The 16914-nt window shown below is 41.5% G+C and overlaps 1 protein-coding gene and 1 pseudogene across 1 annotated transcript in view; both read right to left on the minus strand.

Annotated features, from left to right (window-relative positions):
- The window catches only part of RIPK2 (receptor interacting serine/threonine kinase 2), a 28050-nt gene extending 16070 nt beyond the window's left edge, over window positions 1-11980 (minus strand). Inside the window, exons 1-3 of the mRNA XM_032469853.1 lie at window positions 11631-11980; window positions 6537-6690; window positions 4088-4243 (exon numbers count right to left, since the gene is read on the minus strand). Coding sequence (XP_032325744.1) covers window positions 4088-4243; window positions 6537-6690; window positions 11631-11803 — 483 coding nt within the window. The 5' untranslated portion in view covers window positions 11804-11980. The remainder of the gene's footprint in view (window positions 1-4087; window positions 4244-6536; window positions 6691-11630) is intronic.
- LOC106730113 lies at window positions 2025-4073 on the minus strand (annotated as a pseudogene).
- Window positions 11981-16914: the final 4934 nt, after the last annotated feature.

The raw sequence follows: 16914 nt of genomic DNA on the forward strand, positions 1-16914 counted from the left end.
GTCATTCTGGTTTTTAAAAAGGGGAAAAACGTTGACTTTCGTAAATCTACACACTGGGAGAGGCTATCCATTAATTTCAGGTTGAGAAAATTTAGAAAGTTTATTTAATGAAAGGAATACTTTATGAGTAATTAATGAAAGAGCCAGAAAGACTGAAGGAAAAACAAATTGTATCATATGAGGGGTCAATTTCAGAGCTCATGTGACATTTCTCAAGTGCTCCGCACGTCCAGCACATCACTGTTGCTCCACAAAGTATTTACTGAAAAAAGGAATGATGAGTTTCATTTCCTTTTTTGAGAGCAGGACTGCTGTCAGAGAGTAAATGTTGAAACAGTTTGTGTATTATAAAGTGTTCTGAGGTACTTTAATAATAATACACTTGACTGTTAAGTGGTCAGACCTACCTAGTATATACAGAAGGTGTGGAACTCATTCATTTGTTCATTCAACAAATACTTATTGAATGCTTCTATATGGCATGTGCTGAACAGATGGTAGTTTAAAATAGACTAAATTTCAGTCTTCACGAAGCTTATATATTCTAATTGGGGGAGATGGTCAATAAACACATTAATAAAAATGTTATGTCGAGGGGGGAGGGTACAGCTCAGTGGTAGAGTGCGTGCCTAGCAGGCATGCGGTCCTGGGTTCAATCCCCAGCACCTCTATTAAATAGATAAATAAAATAAAATTACCTCCCCCCACCAAAAAAATGAAGTAAAATAAAATGTTATGTCAGATGATGAAAAATACTATGGGGAAGCATTTATCAAGGAATGAGGACGCAGAGGAACCGGGTGACTTGTCAGGAAAAGCCATTTGGATACTGAGGCTGACAAAGGTGAGGGAGTAAGCCACAAGGACAACTGGCAAAGCAGTCAAGCAATGACTTTTGCAATATTCTTAAGGACAAATGGAGAAATAGGGGCTGTATGACAACTCTTTTACGAGTATTCCAAACAAAATGAATGCTTATTCTCCCAAAGTGCTAATTAATAAAAGGACTGATACTGGCCTGAAGGGAGGTTTTTAGCATCATTTTGTATAGCTCTGATTAGAGCTCTGTAGTGGTTAGTATTTAATAATGACTTGAAAATACAAAAAGCCAGTGAATTAAATCTGAAGATGACACAAAGCTGGAAGACAAAGTTGAGATCCTTGGACTACAGAAATAACATTCAAAGAAGTCTTAAGAGCTGAAGTTATCACCCAAATCTAACAAGATAAACTGGTGATGTCCAGAAAGTATTCTGTAAGGTACATGGTAAGGATGTATGACTTAAGTAACAATACGTTAGAAAAAGAAACCTCTTAAATGCTTTTTGCTGACACTGAGCCCTGTCTGTTGTTACAGGATTGCTCCCCAAGAGATGAATTATTAAGGAACTATGAAGTGAAGTACGTAGGACCAGGGAAATGATACCCCCATTCAATTCTATATTCACCAGACCACATAAAGGGTACTTTGTTTTGTCCTGGAAATACAAATTTAAGACACATTTGAACACAGATGCGTGTACATAGCACCTGGGATTAAAACTCATGTAATAAGAAAATTGTGTGAATGAACTAAGTATGTTTAGAAGGAAGATGGACAATACACTAGTATGTGCGAGGGTCAGAAGGGCTGTCAGGGGAAATAAAACTGAACTTTGAACTCAGTTTATCACACAGAATAGAACTAGGACCGAAGGGCAGAAGCAGCAGGGAAGAAGTTTTGACTGATCATATAAAAAAGTCAGTCATTCAGGTCTGGATGTTTAAGACTCCCCGCCACAGACTAACCGCCTTGGGAGAGGAGGGATGTCTAAGTGTTAAAAACCATTAAACGCAAGAATGCAGATAAACTTTGTTTTTTAAATGGTATTATTTAATTGTTTTATTTTGGTAGAGGGGGAGGTAAATTAGGTTTATTTATTTTTGGAGGAGGTACTGGGGACTGAACCCAGGACCTTATGCATGCTAAGCATGCGCTCTATACCACTTGAGCTATACCCCACCCCCTAAATTTTTTTTTTTCAGTCTGTACTGGTTTAATCCATGTCAAATCTAGTTTACAAAGGGAAAGGACAAGTACCTTTGTATAGAATATACAGACACAGCATCACACCATGGGGCCCACGAGAGGGGCAAGGGAGACAACACTTTTCCTTGGGAACGGCAGCTCTAATCCCAGGAAAGGTTCTCGGCAGAAGGCTGGGCAGCCAGAAGCACCCTCATCCAGCCCGTCTCAGCCCCTGCTTCAGCTCGGCTCCCATCTCCTGTGCCTCCCCCCTCCCCCAACTCCTTACGAAGAGCCCCAGGAGCTAAGACTAAGGAGAGGATCATGTCCCTTGGGGCGTGTGCTCCATGTCAGGGAGAAGAAATATACACCACTGAACACCGAGCACATGGGAGAGGGAAGGGACACCAGAGAGAGGGAGTGGGAGAGGCAGGCACCCCAAGAGGTGGGTGGGCCGAGCCCCCAGCCAGCCCTGAAGGAGGCACTGCTTCCAGGTGTTGGTAACAAAAGAAGAAAATCATACAACCGGGGGAGGGAGAGGGCCAGCTGTCCCATTTACACACAACACTGTAAACATGCACGGCCTGTGGTACATGAGCTTCAGTCTGGTGTTTGCATGTCTGTCTGTCCATCTGTCAGTCTAGGGGCTGGATCTCAGGAGCCTTGCCGGGCTACTCCCCACCCCCGCCTCCATGCTGCACCCTGGAAACAGAACCTGAAACAGGTATGGTCCCCAATCTTGGTGGGAGCCAGCAGGCAGGGCCTGGGCCTCAGCCCCCACTCTGGCTTAGAGTCTTGTGTGTGTGCATGTGTGTGTGTGTGTGTGTGTGCATGTATGTACACGGGGAGCCTGTGTGCAAGTATGTACAAGGAGGGGTCATGTCACAGGCGGAGCAGGTGGGGCTCAAGGCAGGCCTGCCTGGGGTGGCTAGCTCACAAGCAGATTCTCCGTACGTCTCCAGGTGCTGTGATGGTGTTGCACTGAGGGCAGAGCTTCTTGGCACCCAGGGTCCGCAGTCAGCACTCCTCACAGTGCACGTGCCAACACTGGATGGATGTTAGGGGCATCGAGTATGAGTCCATGCAGATGAGGGATTTGTAACGGTCCCCACGGGAGAGCTGCCCTTCGAGTTCCCTGACCCTAGCCTTCAAGGGCCTCAAACGTGGTCACAGCTGAATCTTCAGTGATTTTCTCGATGTCGCTGTTCTTGCAGGTCTTCTGCATGGCCCCTGCTTGCAGGTCTCACCGTTGCTGGTAGATGGCATCTCATCACTGGCCCATTTCGAGAACTCAGGCGTGATGCGTGTGCTGGGAAGGCCGCCATTTAGGACTGCGCCCCGGAGTGCCTCTCGCTCCTTGGCTTCGCCAGGCTCCTCGCCCGGGCAGGGGATGACGTCAGCCTCCGTGTACTGTGGCTTCGCGTACTCTGGAGTGTCATCCCCATCCACATCCAAGGCAGCATCACTGTCCGGATTCTCCTTGCCACCGCACATGAAGCCAGAGCCTCGGAACCCACCTTCCAGGACAGTGGTGGCCCGTATCCGCTTCTGTCCACACCACTCATACTCCTCAGAGCGGTTGCAGTTCTCATGCTGGATGTCCGCGGCATCGTCCTCAGCCACGCAGGAGCCTTCCCTCTTAAAAAGGCAATGCTCCACTTGCCTACTCATCTCCTGCTCCGATCCTGCCAGGGGCGGCTGCACAGTGGACATACCTGCCCTTCATCTTGCTTCCTCCGTTTCATTTTCCCAATCCAAGCATTCAGTCGGGTCTGCCGGTTGGCTCGCACTCGCAGGAAGGTCTACTCCCTCCCTCCCGCCGGCCCGCCTGCTCCGCCGGCTGCTCCAGGGCCCTCGGCATAGCCGCCTTCGACTGCTCTAGCGGGACGCCGTGGCCGCCGCGCGGTGCCGCCCCAGCCCCGGCCTCCGGCACTGCGGGCCCCGCGGCCGCCCGGCCTGCGAGGGCGGCGATACGGGCGGATTGCCCCCGGCTGCCCGGCGGCGGCGGCGGCACCTCAGCTCCTAGCGGCGGCGGTGGCCATGCTGTCTCTGCCTAAATTTTTTTTTTTTTAAAGTAATTACCTTAACATGAAATTCATTATCCAACAAGATATTTTGAGTCTTCAGGTCGTGATGAAGTAGAGGAGGATTCATATTGTGCAAGTAATTTACACCTAGCGCAATTTCATGCAGGATGCGGAATCTCAATGGCCAAGGAACATCAGGGTATTCATTTTTCTTCACATACATAAAAGAAACAAAATAGAAATTAGTGGCCCACTTTCACTGCATTTCCACTTAGGAAAAGAAATAGTCCATGAGGAAATATAGTATAAATATTTAGTATAACTAAAGATAGGTCAAAATATACGCTCTTTTTTATTACATAGTATCAATTTGACATTGTTTAACATCCTTATATCTCATTTTCCTCAAGTTTTGGAGAAAATAATGATGACTTTACAGTACTAATAGATCCTCTTAGTTTATATTGGTAACTACATGGTATGCATATTTCTTTGGGTGACAGTTTTTAATTATATTTCATCTGTGTAATACACAGACACATGTAATTATACTCATACCCATCTCCCCATTCCATGGCTTCTGTCAAGTAACTTGTGCCCATGCACGCACACCTGAACACATACATGTACACAATTTGTTCTTATTGAAAATTTATATTTTAATTTTCCTATTAATATAAAACCAAACTTTATTATATAATAATCATTGCATCAATTAAAATTATGACTATGTTATATATTTACTAAGCATTAATATCTCATACTTTTAAATCATAAAATGAATTTATTTGCATTCCAGCTTGAAAAATTAGCCTTTGGGAGTTTTGTTTTTGAGAAGGAGACAAAGATCATCTTCATTTCTAAGTGTATATAACACAGAAACATTAAAAATGTAATGTTCTCTATTTCTTGGTACCTACAAGTGAGAGTCATCTGAACTTTCTTAAATGTTTTCTGAACATACAAGTTACTACAGCTTCCCAGGAGAATGAACACACTCAGAAAAATGAGATGATGTGGGAAAATCTCACAATGAATCATCAGGGACCATGCTACTGGGTACATTTTTCTAAATGAAAAAGTATGCTTCTACTGGAAGTTCAAAACTGTTCTTGAGAATTTGTTTTGTTTGCAAATTGGTCAGCCTACTGTTCACCGATTAACTCACTTGGTAGGGGAATAACTCAAAATACTTTGTGTTTACACTGTATTTTGATTTTTTCCAACAATCTTTTGTGAGGTTGGGGGAGGGCGCTTCAAGACAAATCCTACCCTAATAATACAATACAGGACACCAAAAGAAACACAAAACATACATGTTGACCATTACTTCCTCTTGTATATATGGATCTCCATCCTGTGGACTAATTAAATCTTTCAATCTGTGAAAAGGTATTTTTGCTGAAAATGATGCAGTTTAAAGGAGTAACAAGCAGGATCTCTCTGCTAGAGTGTTACATGGAAGCTTTTGATCATGGGTCCAAGCAGAAGAACACTCACTCTGTATTTTATGATTCCTTCTAGGAGGTAGCAAGCCCCCTGAAGGAGGCTCTAGAATTTCTACTGAGCTCCAAATTTGGGTACCAGACTATCTGCTGGGGTGCTGGGTATGACAGCATTACATACAATGTTTGCTTATATTCATAAAAAGTGGGAAATTGTGTTTAATTAGTATTTGTATCTTGACTGTTTTGGTTACACAAATCTTACACATTGACACTAGTCACTTTACTTGGTCCTTGTTTTAGGTGGTCCAGTCACAAACAGAATGTGATGTATCCTGAAATAAAGAGGAAGTCACTTCATGACTGGGTGACTGTAGCAGCCAGTCTCCCTAGTTTGCTTAGAGAATGTTGTGACGAGTCAGAATTTAGGAGTGTCCAGTGATTGGGTTTTATAGATTATGTTCCCCAGTTTCAACTAAACCAACTCTCACAAAATAGATTGAGTTATTTGAAAAATATTTCATGAGAGAAACTGCAGGGTGGAGATAATAAGATCAAACAGCAGATGAACACATACATTTTGAGAATGAGAAGCCCCCGAATTTGTTTACTGATGGGGTTTGCAGTCAAAGCCAGAGTAACTGGTACCTTGAGAGAAAGGTAAATGGCTCACGCTATTGTCTATTACAGGAAAAGTTCAAGTATTTGATACTCAGAGATAGATCTATGTGTTCTACTTACTCAGAACTTCATTACCTTGTATTACTAACATCTGATTTGAATCCTAAACTGCCTTTAACATAAAATAAAAGCTGGCTTAATACACAATAAATTGTATAGTGTGCAGAGTTTAGGTCCTTTAGAATGCAGGGGCTGACTCGTTATTTTTAACAACACAAAAGAAGCTATAAATGGTGAACCTTTACCACTGCATTTGGTTTTCATTATTCTTATTTTGATTCATTTATATATCCCCAAATAATCTGACCATATATAAAACCAAAGCACCACATAGCTTGAATAATAGAATTACAGCCACTGAAAATGTACAATACTTACCCTATGCAGGAGTTCATTTAATGATCCATTTGGCATATATTCAGTAACTATTCCCAAAAATTCAGGCTCATTGCAAATTCCCAAAATTGGAAGAATGTAACTAAATCTAGCTTTGTGTAAAATTTCAGCTTCTCTTAAGACATCAATTCTTTCACTAAAGAAAGAAAATGCAAAATTATTTCAAAGTAATGAAAAACACATAATTATTATGCCCCTAATATTAATTCACCCTGGATTTTTTTCATTCTGTAGCTTTTGGCCTCATGTAAATTACACAACTTGTCTGTCTTAGTTTCTTTGTATTTCAAGCAGGGACAGTATCTACCCTCTATATTCCACAGGTCTGTTTAGAGACCAAAATAACTTCTAAAAGCCACTGACAGAAAAAAGTGCTATGTACAGATTATTATACTTTTCCTAGAAAAGGGAAAGAACACAATACTTAACTAAGTTTATAAAGTCTATCTATATTAGAATGACAGGTGCTTGAACTAATTACACTAAGTTTATGTTGTTATTAGAATGATCAAATTTGATTAGAGAAAAGAATCAAGTTTGATATTAAATGTTTTCATTGTATGGTTGCACACCCTGGAGCTTAAAACACTTAAAGGTTGTAGATTTTAATGACTAGCTGATAACAGTTGTGTAAGGGACAATATTGCTTAGAAATTATGCATTGGAACTCAGGAAAAGTACACTGAGAACAGGTAAATGCTGTTTTAATCTGTTATAACAGATCCCTGGTTTATTTGCTTATTCACTCATAAAACAAACAAATATTGAACTTCTACTATGAATAAAGAACTGTGCACAGCTATTAAGACTATTAAGTTAAAAAAAACAAACATAGTTTGTGACCTCAAGCTGTCAGAAATCTTTTTAAGAAAACTAGATACTCATTGTGGTTTTGATTTACATTTTCCCAGTGATTAGTGAAGTTGAGCACCTTTGCATATTTCCTACTGGTCATCTGCACGTCTTTGGATGTGTTAATTATACTGACCTTGGTAATCATTTCATGATGATGTGTATGTATATCTAATACTCATGTTGTGCATTTTAAACATATATAATTATATTTGTCATGTATTCCTCAATAAAGTTTAAAAAAAAGGAAAGCAAATAAAAAATGAAAGAAAACTAAATAGTCAAAATATAAGATGGAATATGATAAGTGCCGTCAAAAACAAAAACAAAAAATAAGCAAGTAAGTAACCAAGTAAATAAATAAATACAGAACTGTAAGGAGATCAGAGAACTAGTAACTTTGGGCTAAGGATTTCTACAGTCTTGAAGGAGCTATTTCAACAGGACTTCAAGGATGGATAGAATTTCAATCATCAAAAAGCACGCATCCAAGGTGGATGTGCATTTCTTTTTCATCTGTGTATCCCCAGGATCTGGAACAGTGCCAGGCACACAGAATAGTCTCATAGATACCGTATCAAATGTATTCGAAGCAGTTAAAGTGAGGGCTATACCTGGAAAATGGCAAATTGTTTAATATAATCAATGTGTAACAGTATGTAAAGGAAGTGAAGGTGGATAGGGCAGGGTATGGCCTCACCTTAGAGCCTTAAAACTGGGTGAGGGTGTTCACACTTTATTTGGTAGTCACTGAGTTGCGACTCAAGTTGCAGGTTTTTGAGCAGGGGAGTGACATGAGTGGAACAAACTTTCAGGGTGATTACTTTGGCAGCAAGGTGTAGAATCAGCAGAAAGAGGCAGAGTTTGAAAGCCAGGTGTTAGAGGATTATAATATTGGTTAAAATGTGAAGCACTGAGAATCTGGAACCATAAAGGCTGCAGTGGAAATGGAAAGAAAAATACCAGCTGAACAGAATGCCAGGCTGTGGTGACTGACTGACTGACAGAGGCGGTTTATTTGCATACATATGTTAAAAAAAAGGGAGGGAATTGGATTTGTCATCAATTTTTACTGCAGATGACTTGGTGTTGGTAGCAGCAATGATAGAAATAGAAACATCTCTAGGAGGAGCTTATTAGGTAAGTGATGATGTAATGTAAGTTAGTTGGTGCTTAAACCACCCAAGCTCTTGATGAATGGCTGCTGGAAAAAAAAAAAAAAAAAGCAACAGATATTCCAGACCAGACTATGAGGCCTGCTTTAAAAACATACAAAACCAAAACAACAACAACAACAACAACAAAACAAACAAACAAACAAACAAAAAAAACTCAGTCATCTATATTTTGAATAGGTAGTATATTCACATTTCAAAATTCAGGAGTTGCAAAATGTATAAAGTAAAAAGCTTCTCTCCTCCTCCCTCTTCTTCAGTTACTTAAATACCCCAACTGTGAGACAACCAACTCTCTCTCTGTTTAAATTTATATTCTCTAAGCAGAAACAGTTCAGTGTTCGCCTCAAGAGATGTGGTCAGCAACACAGTTACTGAGAAGCACCTTTGCAGGGAGGCAGAGGATGGACCTGGAGGTTCCTGGAGACTCTGAGGAAGAACGCTTCAGAAGGCAAGCCGGGGGCATCTCAGTGATACTAAATGTACTCACTCCTCCTCCCATCAAGAGGCTGAGGCATCTTCCTTCTACTGTGATTCTGTTATGTGCCGGCCACTTTAAGTGGACTATCACCCTAAGATCAACCATCCAAAGCTGGTTTCACTATCTCCACTTTACACACGAGGGCTCAGGTAAACTAACAATTTTCTAATGGTCACACCAACAACAGGTGACTGGGCTGGAGCCAGATCTGAGTTGTAACTGGGGGACTCTAACTGTGGGACTCTTAATGCCTTTGTTCTTTCCATTCACTGATCAGAGAAGGAAAAGTTCTTGAAGTCAGATTGCAGGAAGAATGAGTGAGAGTGGGAAGACAGAAAAGCCAGAACAGTTTAAAAAAAAAAAAAGGTTTTTGTATTTTTAAAAATAAAAACAAAATACAGCTTCTATAGGCATATGACTAAAATTATCCAAATCAAAATTTCGGTTACAAAACAGGTATGCTGTCTACACAGGGTGTCTGAACAATTAGTCAGACATCTCATAGCTGGGAGACTGCTGGGGAAGGTCTACTTACTGGGCAGAAGTCAGGTTACAGAGAATGACTAAATCACTAAAATAAGAACACGTAACAGCACATAAACCTAATTTTCTTTCGGGCGATCCCAAAGAACAATGCAATCATCGTCCACACCAGAGCCCAAGAAGTGTATGTGTTGCTCTTCCCACTTTATAAGTGAGGAAACAGACACACTGAGAGTCAACTGCAGAGCCCAGCCCCACGCTCAGACTACATAAATGCTGCTAACGTTAACGTTCTAGGTGACAAGCGTGAGAAAAAAACGTGATGTCGTAATACCAGTGTTTCACTGGTTCTTAAATGGCTTCTTTGATGACAAAATTAATTTCCTACCCAATTTAGTGAAGAATTTTAGATTATGAAAATTGTTGGTGAATATGGAAAGGGATCTCCCTCTTCATTTCTTGGCCCCAAATGGCACAACACTTCGATAAATTAAAATCTTCAGAAGCAGCATCCAAAATGGAGGGATTAGCTGGCCTTAAAATACCTAATGAGCCCCTCAGTGCTAGATTTCCATGTATTTTCATACTTGATTCTAAAATACATCCACCGTCTCTAATAAACCTGCACCCTTCAAAGCTGACTACATACACATACTTGCCTAGAACTTGCTCCACAGAATTCCAAGCCCGGGGTAAACAGACACCACACCCTGAATGGTAACTAGACCTGGATTATGATACCCAAAAAGTGGGGACAATTTTTAGAAGTGTCTCAAATTTACTGTGAGATGTAGCCCATCCAAACCTGACAGGAAGAGAACAAAGAAAAGCCACAGGCACATTAAAGTCCAGTAACACCCAGGGCTGAAGCTGAGGAACTGATCGGATATTGGATACTGACAGCCTCCCGGCCAATCAGGCAGCGAGCATGATATGTTTTCACTTTAGACGGAGGGGGAGGAGAGGACAATGTTGCAATCATGGATGTTAACTCACTAAGAACTCAATACAGGTCCCAGTTAAATCCCTACTGGAAAGAAAGTACACAAAAATAGACTCACTGACTAATACATTTGGTCCAAAGGTTTTTCTAGAAACAGAAACTAAGTCTAGCCCTCCCTTAAAACTCCGACATTACACTAAAACTGTTCCAGGATGTGAGTGACGTTCAAATCTTTTGGCCATTTAACAGTCTTTTGATTCAGTTTATTGTTAGCAAAAATAATACACACTTCCTCTGGGGACCGGCTTCCCTGTGAGAGGAGAAACTAAACTGACTTGAGTTTGGTATCTAAACTTTCATGACTACACTGTAATAAACCAAAAACAACAGAAAGCACAAACCAAAACATTCCAGACACTAGAGTACTGCTGTTCAACAAAAATATAACATGAATCACATACACAATTTTAAATTTTCTAGTGGTCACATTAAAGAGTAAAAAGAAACACGTAAAATGAACTTTAACAATATCTTGTATGTATCCTAATGGATTAAAAAAATCAACTCAGCATATCAGTACAAAAGTGTTAATGAGGCATTGTAATTCTTTTCTTTCTTTCTTTCTTTTTTTTTTTTTTTTTTGTAGTACAAAATGCTAGAGACCTGGTGTGTATTTCACAACTGGAGTACATTTTAGTTCGGGCATCCACATTTCAAGCGCTCAACAGCCTCCTGTGGCTAACAGCTTCTTATTGGTCAATGCAATCCTAGAGACCGACCCCCCCTCCCCAAAAGGGCCAAAAAAAAAAAAAAAAATCACAGCAAATAAAACCCAATTTCAATAAAGAGGGCGTTTAGAGTTGGGCTGTGATGGCTGATTTTGAGTATCTGCAGAGAGGAAGTCCAGAAGTAAGAAAACAGGGCAGTGAAAAGAGAGGGCTGCATCTCCAGAGAAGCCAGCTCTGCCCACCAGGCCAGCCCCACGCCTGAAAGACGGCCTGGAGGTGTGGCGGGATGGGGTCGACCCCACAAGTGATCGCGGTCGTTTGGGCTCCAGAGCCCGCTTCCCCCCGGGGCTGGAGCCAGCGGCGTGGGGGGACTCAGACTTGGTGGCTTCGAGAGGGAAGCGCCCGGGCGCCTACCTGTCGAGCAGCGGGGTGTGGATGTGCAGGTGCTTCACGGCCACCTGAACGCGCCAGTCCGCGTGGCGGGCGGACGACACGGTGCCGGACGCGCCGCGGCTCAGGTAGCGCAGGTCGGCCAGCTTGTGGTAGGGGATGCTGGGCAGGGCGCTGCAGATGGCCTCGTGGTCCATGGTGGCGCGCGGCGCGGGAGCTCGGGGCCCGCGGGCCGGGTTCCGGCTGTGCCAGCCGCCCCCCGCGGCTCCGCCCCTGAGCGCGCGGGGCCGGCCAGGCCCTCCCGGCCGCAGGGCACTGGGTCACGAGGCCGCCATGCCCCGCGCAGCCCGCGCCCAGCCGCCGCTCTTCCGCAGCCGGACGGACGCCGCTCGTCTGGAGCCTGGGGCCCCTCTGCGGCGGCGCAAGCTCCCTCCCCAGGGCCCGCCCGGCCGAGCTCCTCCCTCCCCCGCCTTCTCAGGCGACGTCAGCGGTGGCCGCCAGGGCGGGCATGAGGGCCCCGCGCCCGCGGTCCTCCCAGCGGCTCCTGCCTGGCCCGAGGACGGGATCTCCGCCTGGTGGCGCGGCCCCGGCGATCTGTCCCCGCGATCGCGGGGCTCCCAGGTGCGGAAGGGAGCCAGGGGCGCCCACTTCGTCTTCTCCACCCCTCCGCTAGATTTGGAAAAGTTTTCTTTGGAGGAAAGTTGCTCTCAGCAGCCTCCTACCTGGCCAGCAAGCTCTCACCGAGGAGAGAAATCTCCTCTGGGCCGGGGCTTTCCCGAGAGGGGCCATCGGGGGGCTGGCGGGGTGGCAGGGGCGGCCAACGAGTACTGACTCCACCCCTGGGCAGAAAGCCGCCCTTGGTGAGCCCAGTGCTAAGCTCCGGTGCCTATCTGGGCTCCAGTGTCCCCCCACTTCCAGATGCTTTAGTCCTGACAGGGTGGGTGATAAACCCTGTCAGAGTTGTGAACAAAAAAATTCTGCAAACCAAACCCGTGAACAAAGAATGCTGAAGCCATCAAGTCATCAGTGGCTGCCGCCACCGCCCAGTGAAGACAAGCCTGCAGCCCCGCCTCTGCAGCCACTCACAGTGGTTGCCTCTGAGGGGACTCAGAATAAGAAAGGACAGGACACTGGCCCTACATAGCTAGGTGCTTGTCAGAGGAATGAATTCTATGAGCCCAAATGTTTGCTTTCTCTCATGCATAGAAAAGCGCTAAATTCTTTAACTTGAGATGTCTGATTTTCTTCAGTTAACAAGTAAACTTTTAATGTTCCAACTACCTGGTCTTTGTTGTAAAGCTCCTGTATATCCTAGATCCTCCCCTACCTTTTGGGAGCAGTCCCTCAGGGAGATCTGAGAGGCTGTCATCCCAGCTCGAATCCTCCTGCCAAATAAAACATAACTCTCAAATTTTAGGCTGTGCATTTATTTCAGTCGACAGAGTTTAGCCCTGTCAAAAAGTTCAGATGTTAGTTCCAGTTGAGTGCTCCTCTGCTAAGGATCCATTTTCCTCCCTTCTCTCTGAAATCCATAATTTTAGACAGAGATTGAAAAATAAGCTTGAGATAGTCCATCCTTGTGATGCCAGGTAAGACTGCAAAAATTTCTTTCTTGTAGACCTGGGAAGAATGCAATCAGTGTTTAACACCAAAACAGAACAAAACAAAACCAAAAAACTACCAACATCTCTTCATCTTTTTACCTTAAACAGACACCTTTCCCCTGAAATGACCATTTTCCAGAGTGTGAGTGCAAATATTTTGCAATACCAAGTCAATATCAAGCATTTAATGAATTCTAAGGCAACAATAATAAGGAATGCTTGACTTACTTCTGCCCGCAGAGGGGGATTTCTGCCTATAGAGAATCAATGCATCCTATATTTTTGAGTTATCTGAAATGAGAGTAGCAATGTTACATTTTACAATGAAGGGAAGTTGTAATGAAAGAGTGTGTTTTAAATTTTGATCGTTTAAAATAAAATGTTTAGCTTTAAAGATATGGTCTGATAATCTGTGCTTTATTGCTTAAGCTTTTTACTACAAAGAGTGCTGAGAAAACTTTCCCTACTCATTCATTCATCTCATCAGTTAACAAACTAAGAGTTCCAGAAAAAGAGAGCAAAAAGTAAGTAGGGAGGAAATGATCAAAATAATAACTCAAGAAATTTTGCCAGGACCAGAGAACAAAGGTCTTCATATTGAAATGGCCCACCAGCTACCTACAGTGAATGAAATAAGACCTATATTAAAGCATGTCATTAAAAAGATCAGAACACTAAGACTAAAGAGAAGATTCTAAAAATTTTCAAGGGAAGAAGCAATACATGGATGAGAATTAGAATGGCATTAGATTTCTCGATAGTAACACTTTTATGCTAAAACACTGCAGTGAAATTTCTTCAAGTTTGAAGGGCAATAACTTCCAACCTCAAATTCCATAATCAAACTATCCATCAAGTTATAAGAGTGGAATAAAAATATTTTCACATATACAAGGATGCCAACATTTATTTCCTGTCCACCATCCATCCACTTTTTTCTTTTTCAAGGAAGCTACGAGAGAATGTGCTCCAACAAAACATGAGAGTAAGTTAAGAAAGAGAAAGACATGGGATCCAGAAAACAGGACCAGGAGAATGGGAAGAGGAATCCCAGGATTAAAGATATGTAGTGGATTTAGAGAGCTGTCCATTTTCACCTCAGCAGGAAGATGGCAAGATCCAAGAAAAAAACTAGTTAAAATGATTTGAGTATTTGGATAGTTATATTGATAGGTATTTGATAGATCTAATGAAATACGTGATAAAATTGGAGAGAGAACTTAAAAAAATTAAGCAAATGAAAAAAGGGAGGCAATTATTAATTCCATAAAAAATAAAAATTATACAAGAATAGAAAAAGCATTTCTCCAAAGTGTTCTGTGGTGGTGAAAAGTTTAAGAATTTTCAGAGCTTCTGAAACACTAGTATTCAGAACATGCATCATAGAACTCTATAAAATTTATATTTTAATTACATTACTTTTAAATTTACTTAAAAATAGGTATTATATTCATGTTTCAAAATTTAAAAGTATAAAAGACAGATAATCCAATAGAAAAATAGGCAGAAAACCTAGATACCTCACTGAAAGTAACATCAAAATAGAAATAGTGAGTGAGGGTGAAAAGTGCTTGACATCATTAATTGTCAGAGAATTGAAAATTAAAACCACAGTGCAATATCACTACATGAATACAAGAATAACTAAAATTAAAAACAAAAAAACCAAATAAGAGAATACATCAAGTGCGGATGTGGTCTTGTAGCAATTGGAATTCCTGTACATTGCTGGTGGGAGTGTCAGTTGGTACAACCAATGTTACAAAGTGCGTGGCAGTATCTATTAAAATTGCAGACATGCAGGTCCTATGACTCAGCAATTCCTTCTCTAGGTGTGTGGACATGCATGTGCATATACTAGAATGTTCATAGTAGTGCTGTTTTATGCTTCAAACTGGAAATTACCCAAATATCCATAAATAGTAGAATGGGTAAATAATTTGTGGCCCATATACACAATGGAATACTAAATAGTAATGATATGGAACAGTATAATATTGATGAATCACACAAATAAAATATTGGATAAAAAAAGCTAGACACAGAAGAGTGTACACTTTATGAGTCAATTTCTATTAAGCACAAAAATAAGCAAAACTAACCCATGCTTTTAGAAATCAGAATAATGGCTACTCTTGTAGAGTGGACATAGTGATTAAATGGAACATGAAGAGGTTTCTAGGGTGATAATAATGTTGTTTCTTGATCTAGGACCTAGACGCTAGGTGCAAGTTACATAGGTATATTCCATTATGAAATTCTTTGAGGTTCTACAATGTGAACTTTTCTGTATGTATGTTATATTTCAATAAAAATTTCATAGGTTTAAATATAAAATAAATATATGTAGATATACACTGTCTCTTACTTTTTTGTAATTAATATGGTACTATAAGCCTGTTTACCTTGCCTGTCTTTTACTTAGCAGCCTCTCTTGGGTATCTTTCCATATGAATGTATAAGAAGTTAACTCTGTATCTTTTTTATTTTTTTTTAAATAATGGATTTACCATAATTTATCTCCTATTGGTGGACACTTATGTGACCAACCAGGGTTCCTGGCCTCCTTAATCAATGGAAATTGAAAAGAGAGACAAGAAATTCAGGCAAAGCTTTATTGGGACTTCCAGCATGAGGGATCAGAAACAAGTAACACATTCCCTTGCTCACTCTCTAGGTGGGGAGGTGAGCTGTTCCCTTTAATGGGGTGGGAGTAGGTGGGGGTCTGGGGATCGGGCTGGAGGGGTGGCTTAGGTGGTCTGCCCACCCCTTGGTCATGCTGTATGCAGGGATCATGCACAGTATCTTACTTCTGCTCAGGGTACCCTGCTTTCCTTCTAACATCTCAGAAGTGGCTGTTGTTCTTTGATCATTTTGTATCTTATTGCTCATAACTAACCCCACCTGCACCCTAACTGCTCATGCACAGTTATTTTTAGTCCTTTATAATGTCTTTGTTTCTGTTATTTGGTCCAGGTGCAAGCATTGCAGCCCAGGGTCCCAGGTCCCAGGTCCCAGGTCCCAAGTCCCAGCCTATCTCACTTAGATGGTTTCCACAATTTGCTATTATAAATAATGCTGCAATAAATAATCATGTCATTTCATACATGAGCAAGTATATCTACGTATGTAAGTCCAGAAGCCCGAATTGCTGGACCAAAGTGTTATGTTCATTTTGTAGTTTTTGGTTTGTATTATTGAATTGCTGTTCACTGAAGTTGTTCCTTTTTTTTTTTTTTTCTTTCTGCAGGCAAATGGAAGTGTTATTTCTCCACATACCTGCCTTTATTTCTTTTTGAGATAGATAGCACAGTGTTGGTCTGCTGGTTCCTGGAGTTTGGTGCTTCTAAACTCATTTAAATCTTAAAATTCTTTTTATTATAGCAAACCTTTTAAATATTTGGCTTCAATTTGTTTATCGAAACTTCAAAACTTTAGGTTTTATGAGTTTCACTGTTATACATGTTAAAAACATGTATTCTCAGTCATATTTATATTGTTTAATTAATGCCTATAATGAATGGCTAAAGACAGAACACTTGAGGAATACTGATGCTGAAATACATCAACTAAATGAGAAACAAAAAAATGAGAATAATAATGCAAATTAGACTAAAAAAAACCCAAACATCACATTTATATGTTGAATTCATCTATTTGAAATTCTGTAAAATCATATTAAGATACATTTTTCCATTTATTGA

This window comes from Camelus ferus, chromosome 29 (assembly GCF_009834535.1).
Source record: "Camelus ferus isolate YT-003-E chromosome 29, BCGSAC_Cfer_1.0, whole genome shotgun sequence".
Lineage (NCBI taxonomy): Eukaryota > Metazoa > Chordata > Mammalia > Artiodactyla > Camelidae > Camelus > Camelus ferus.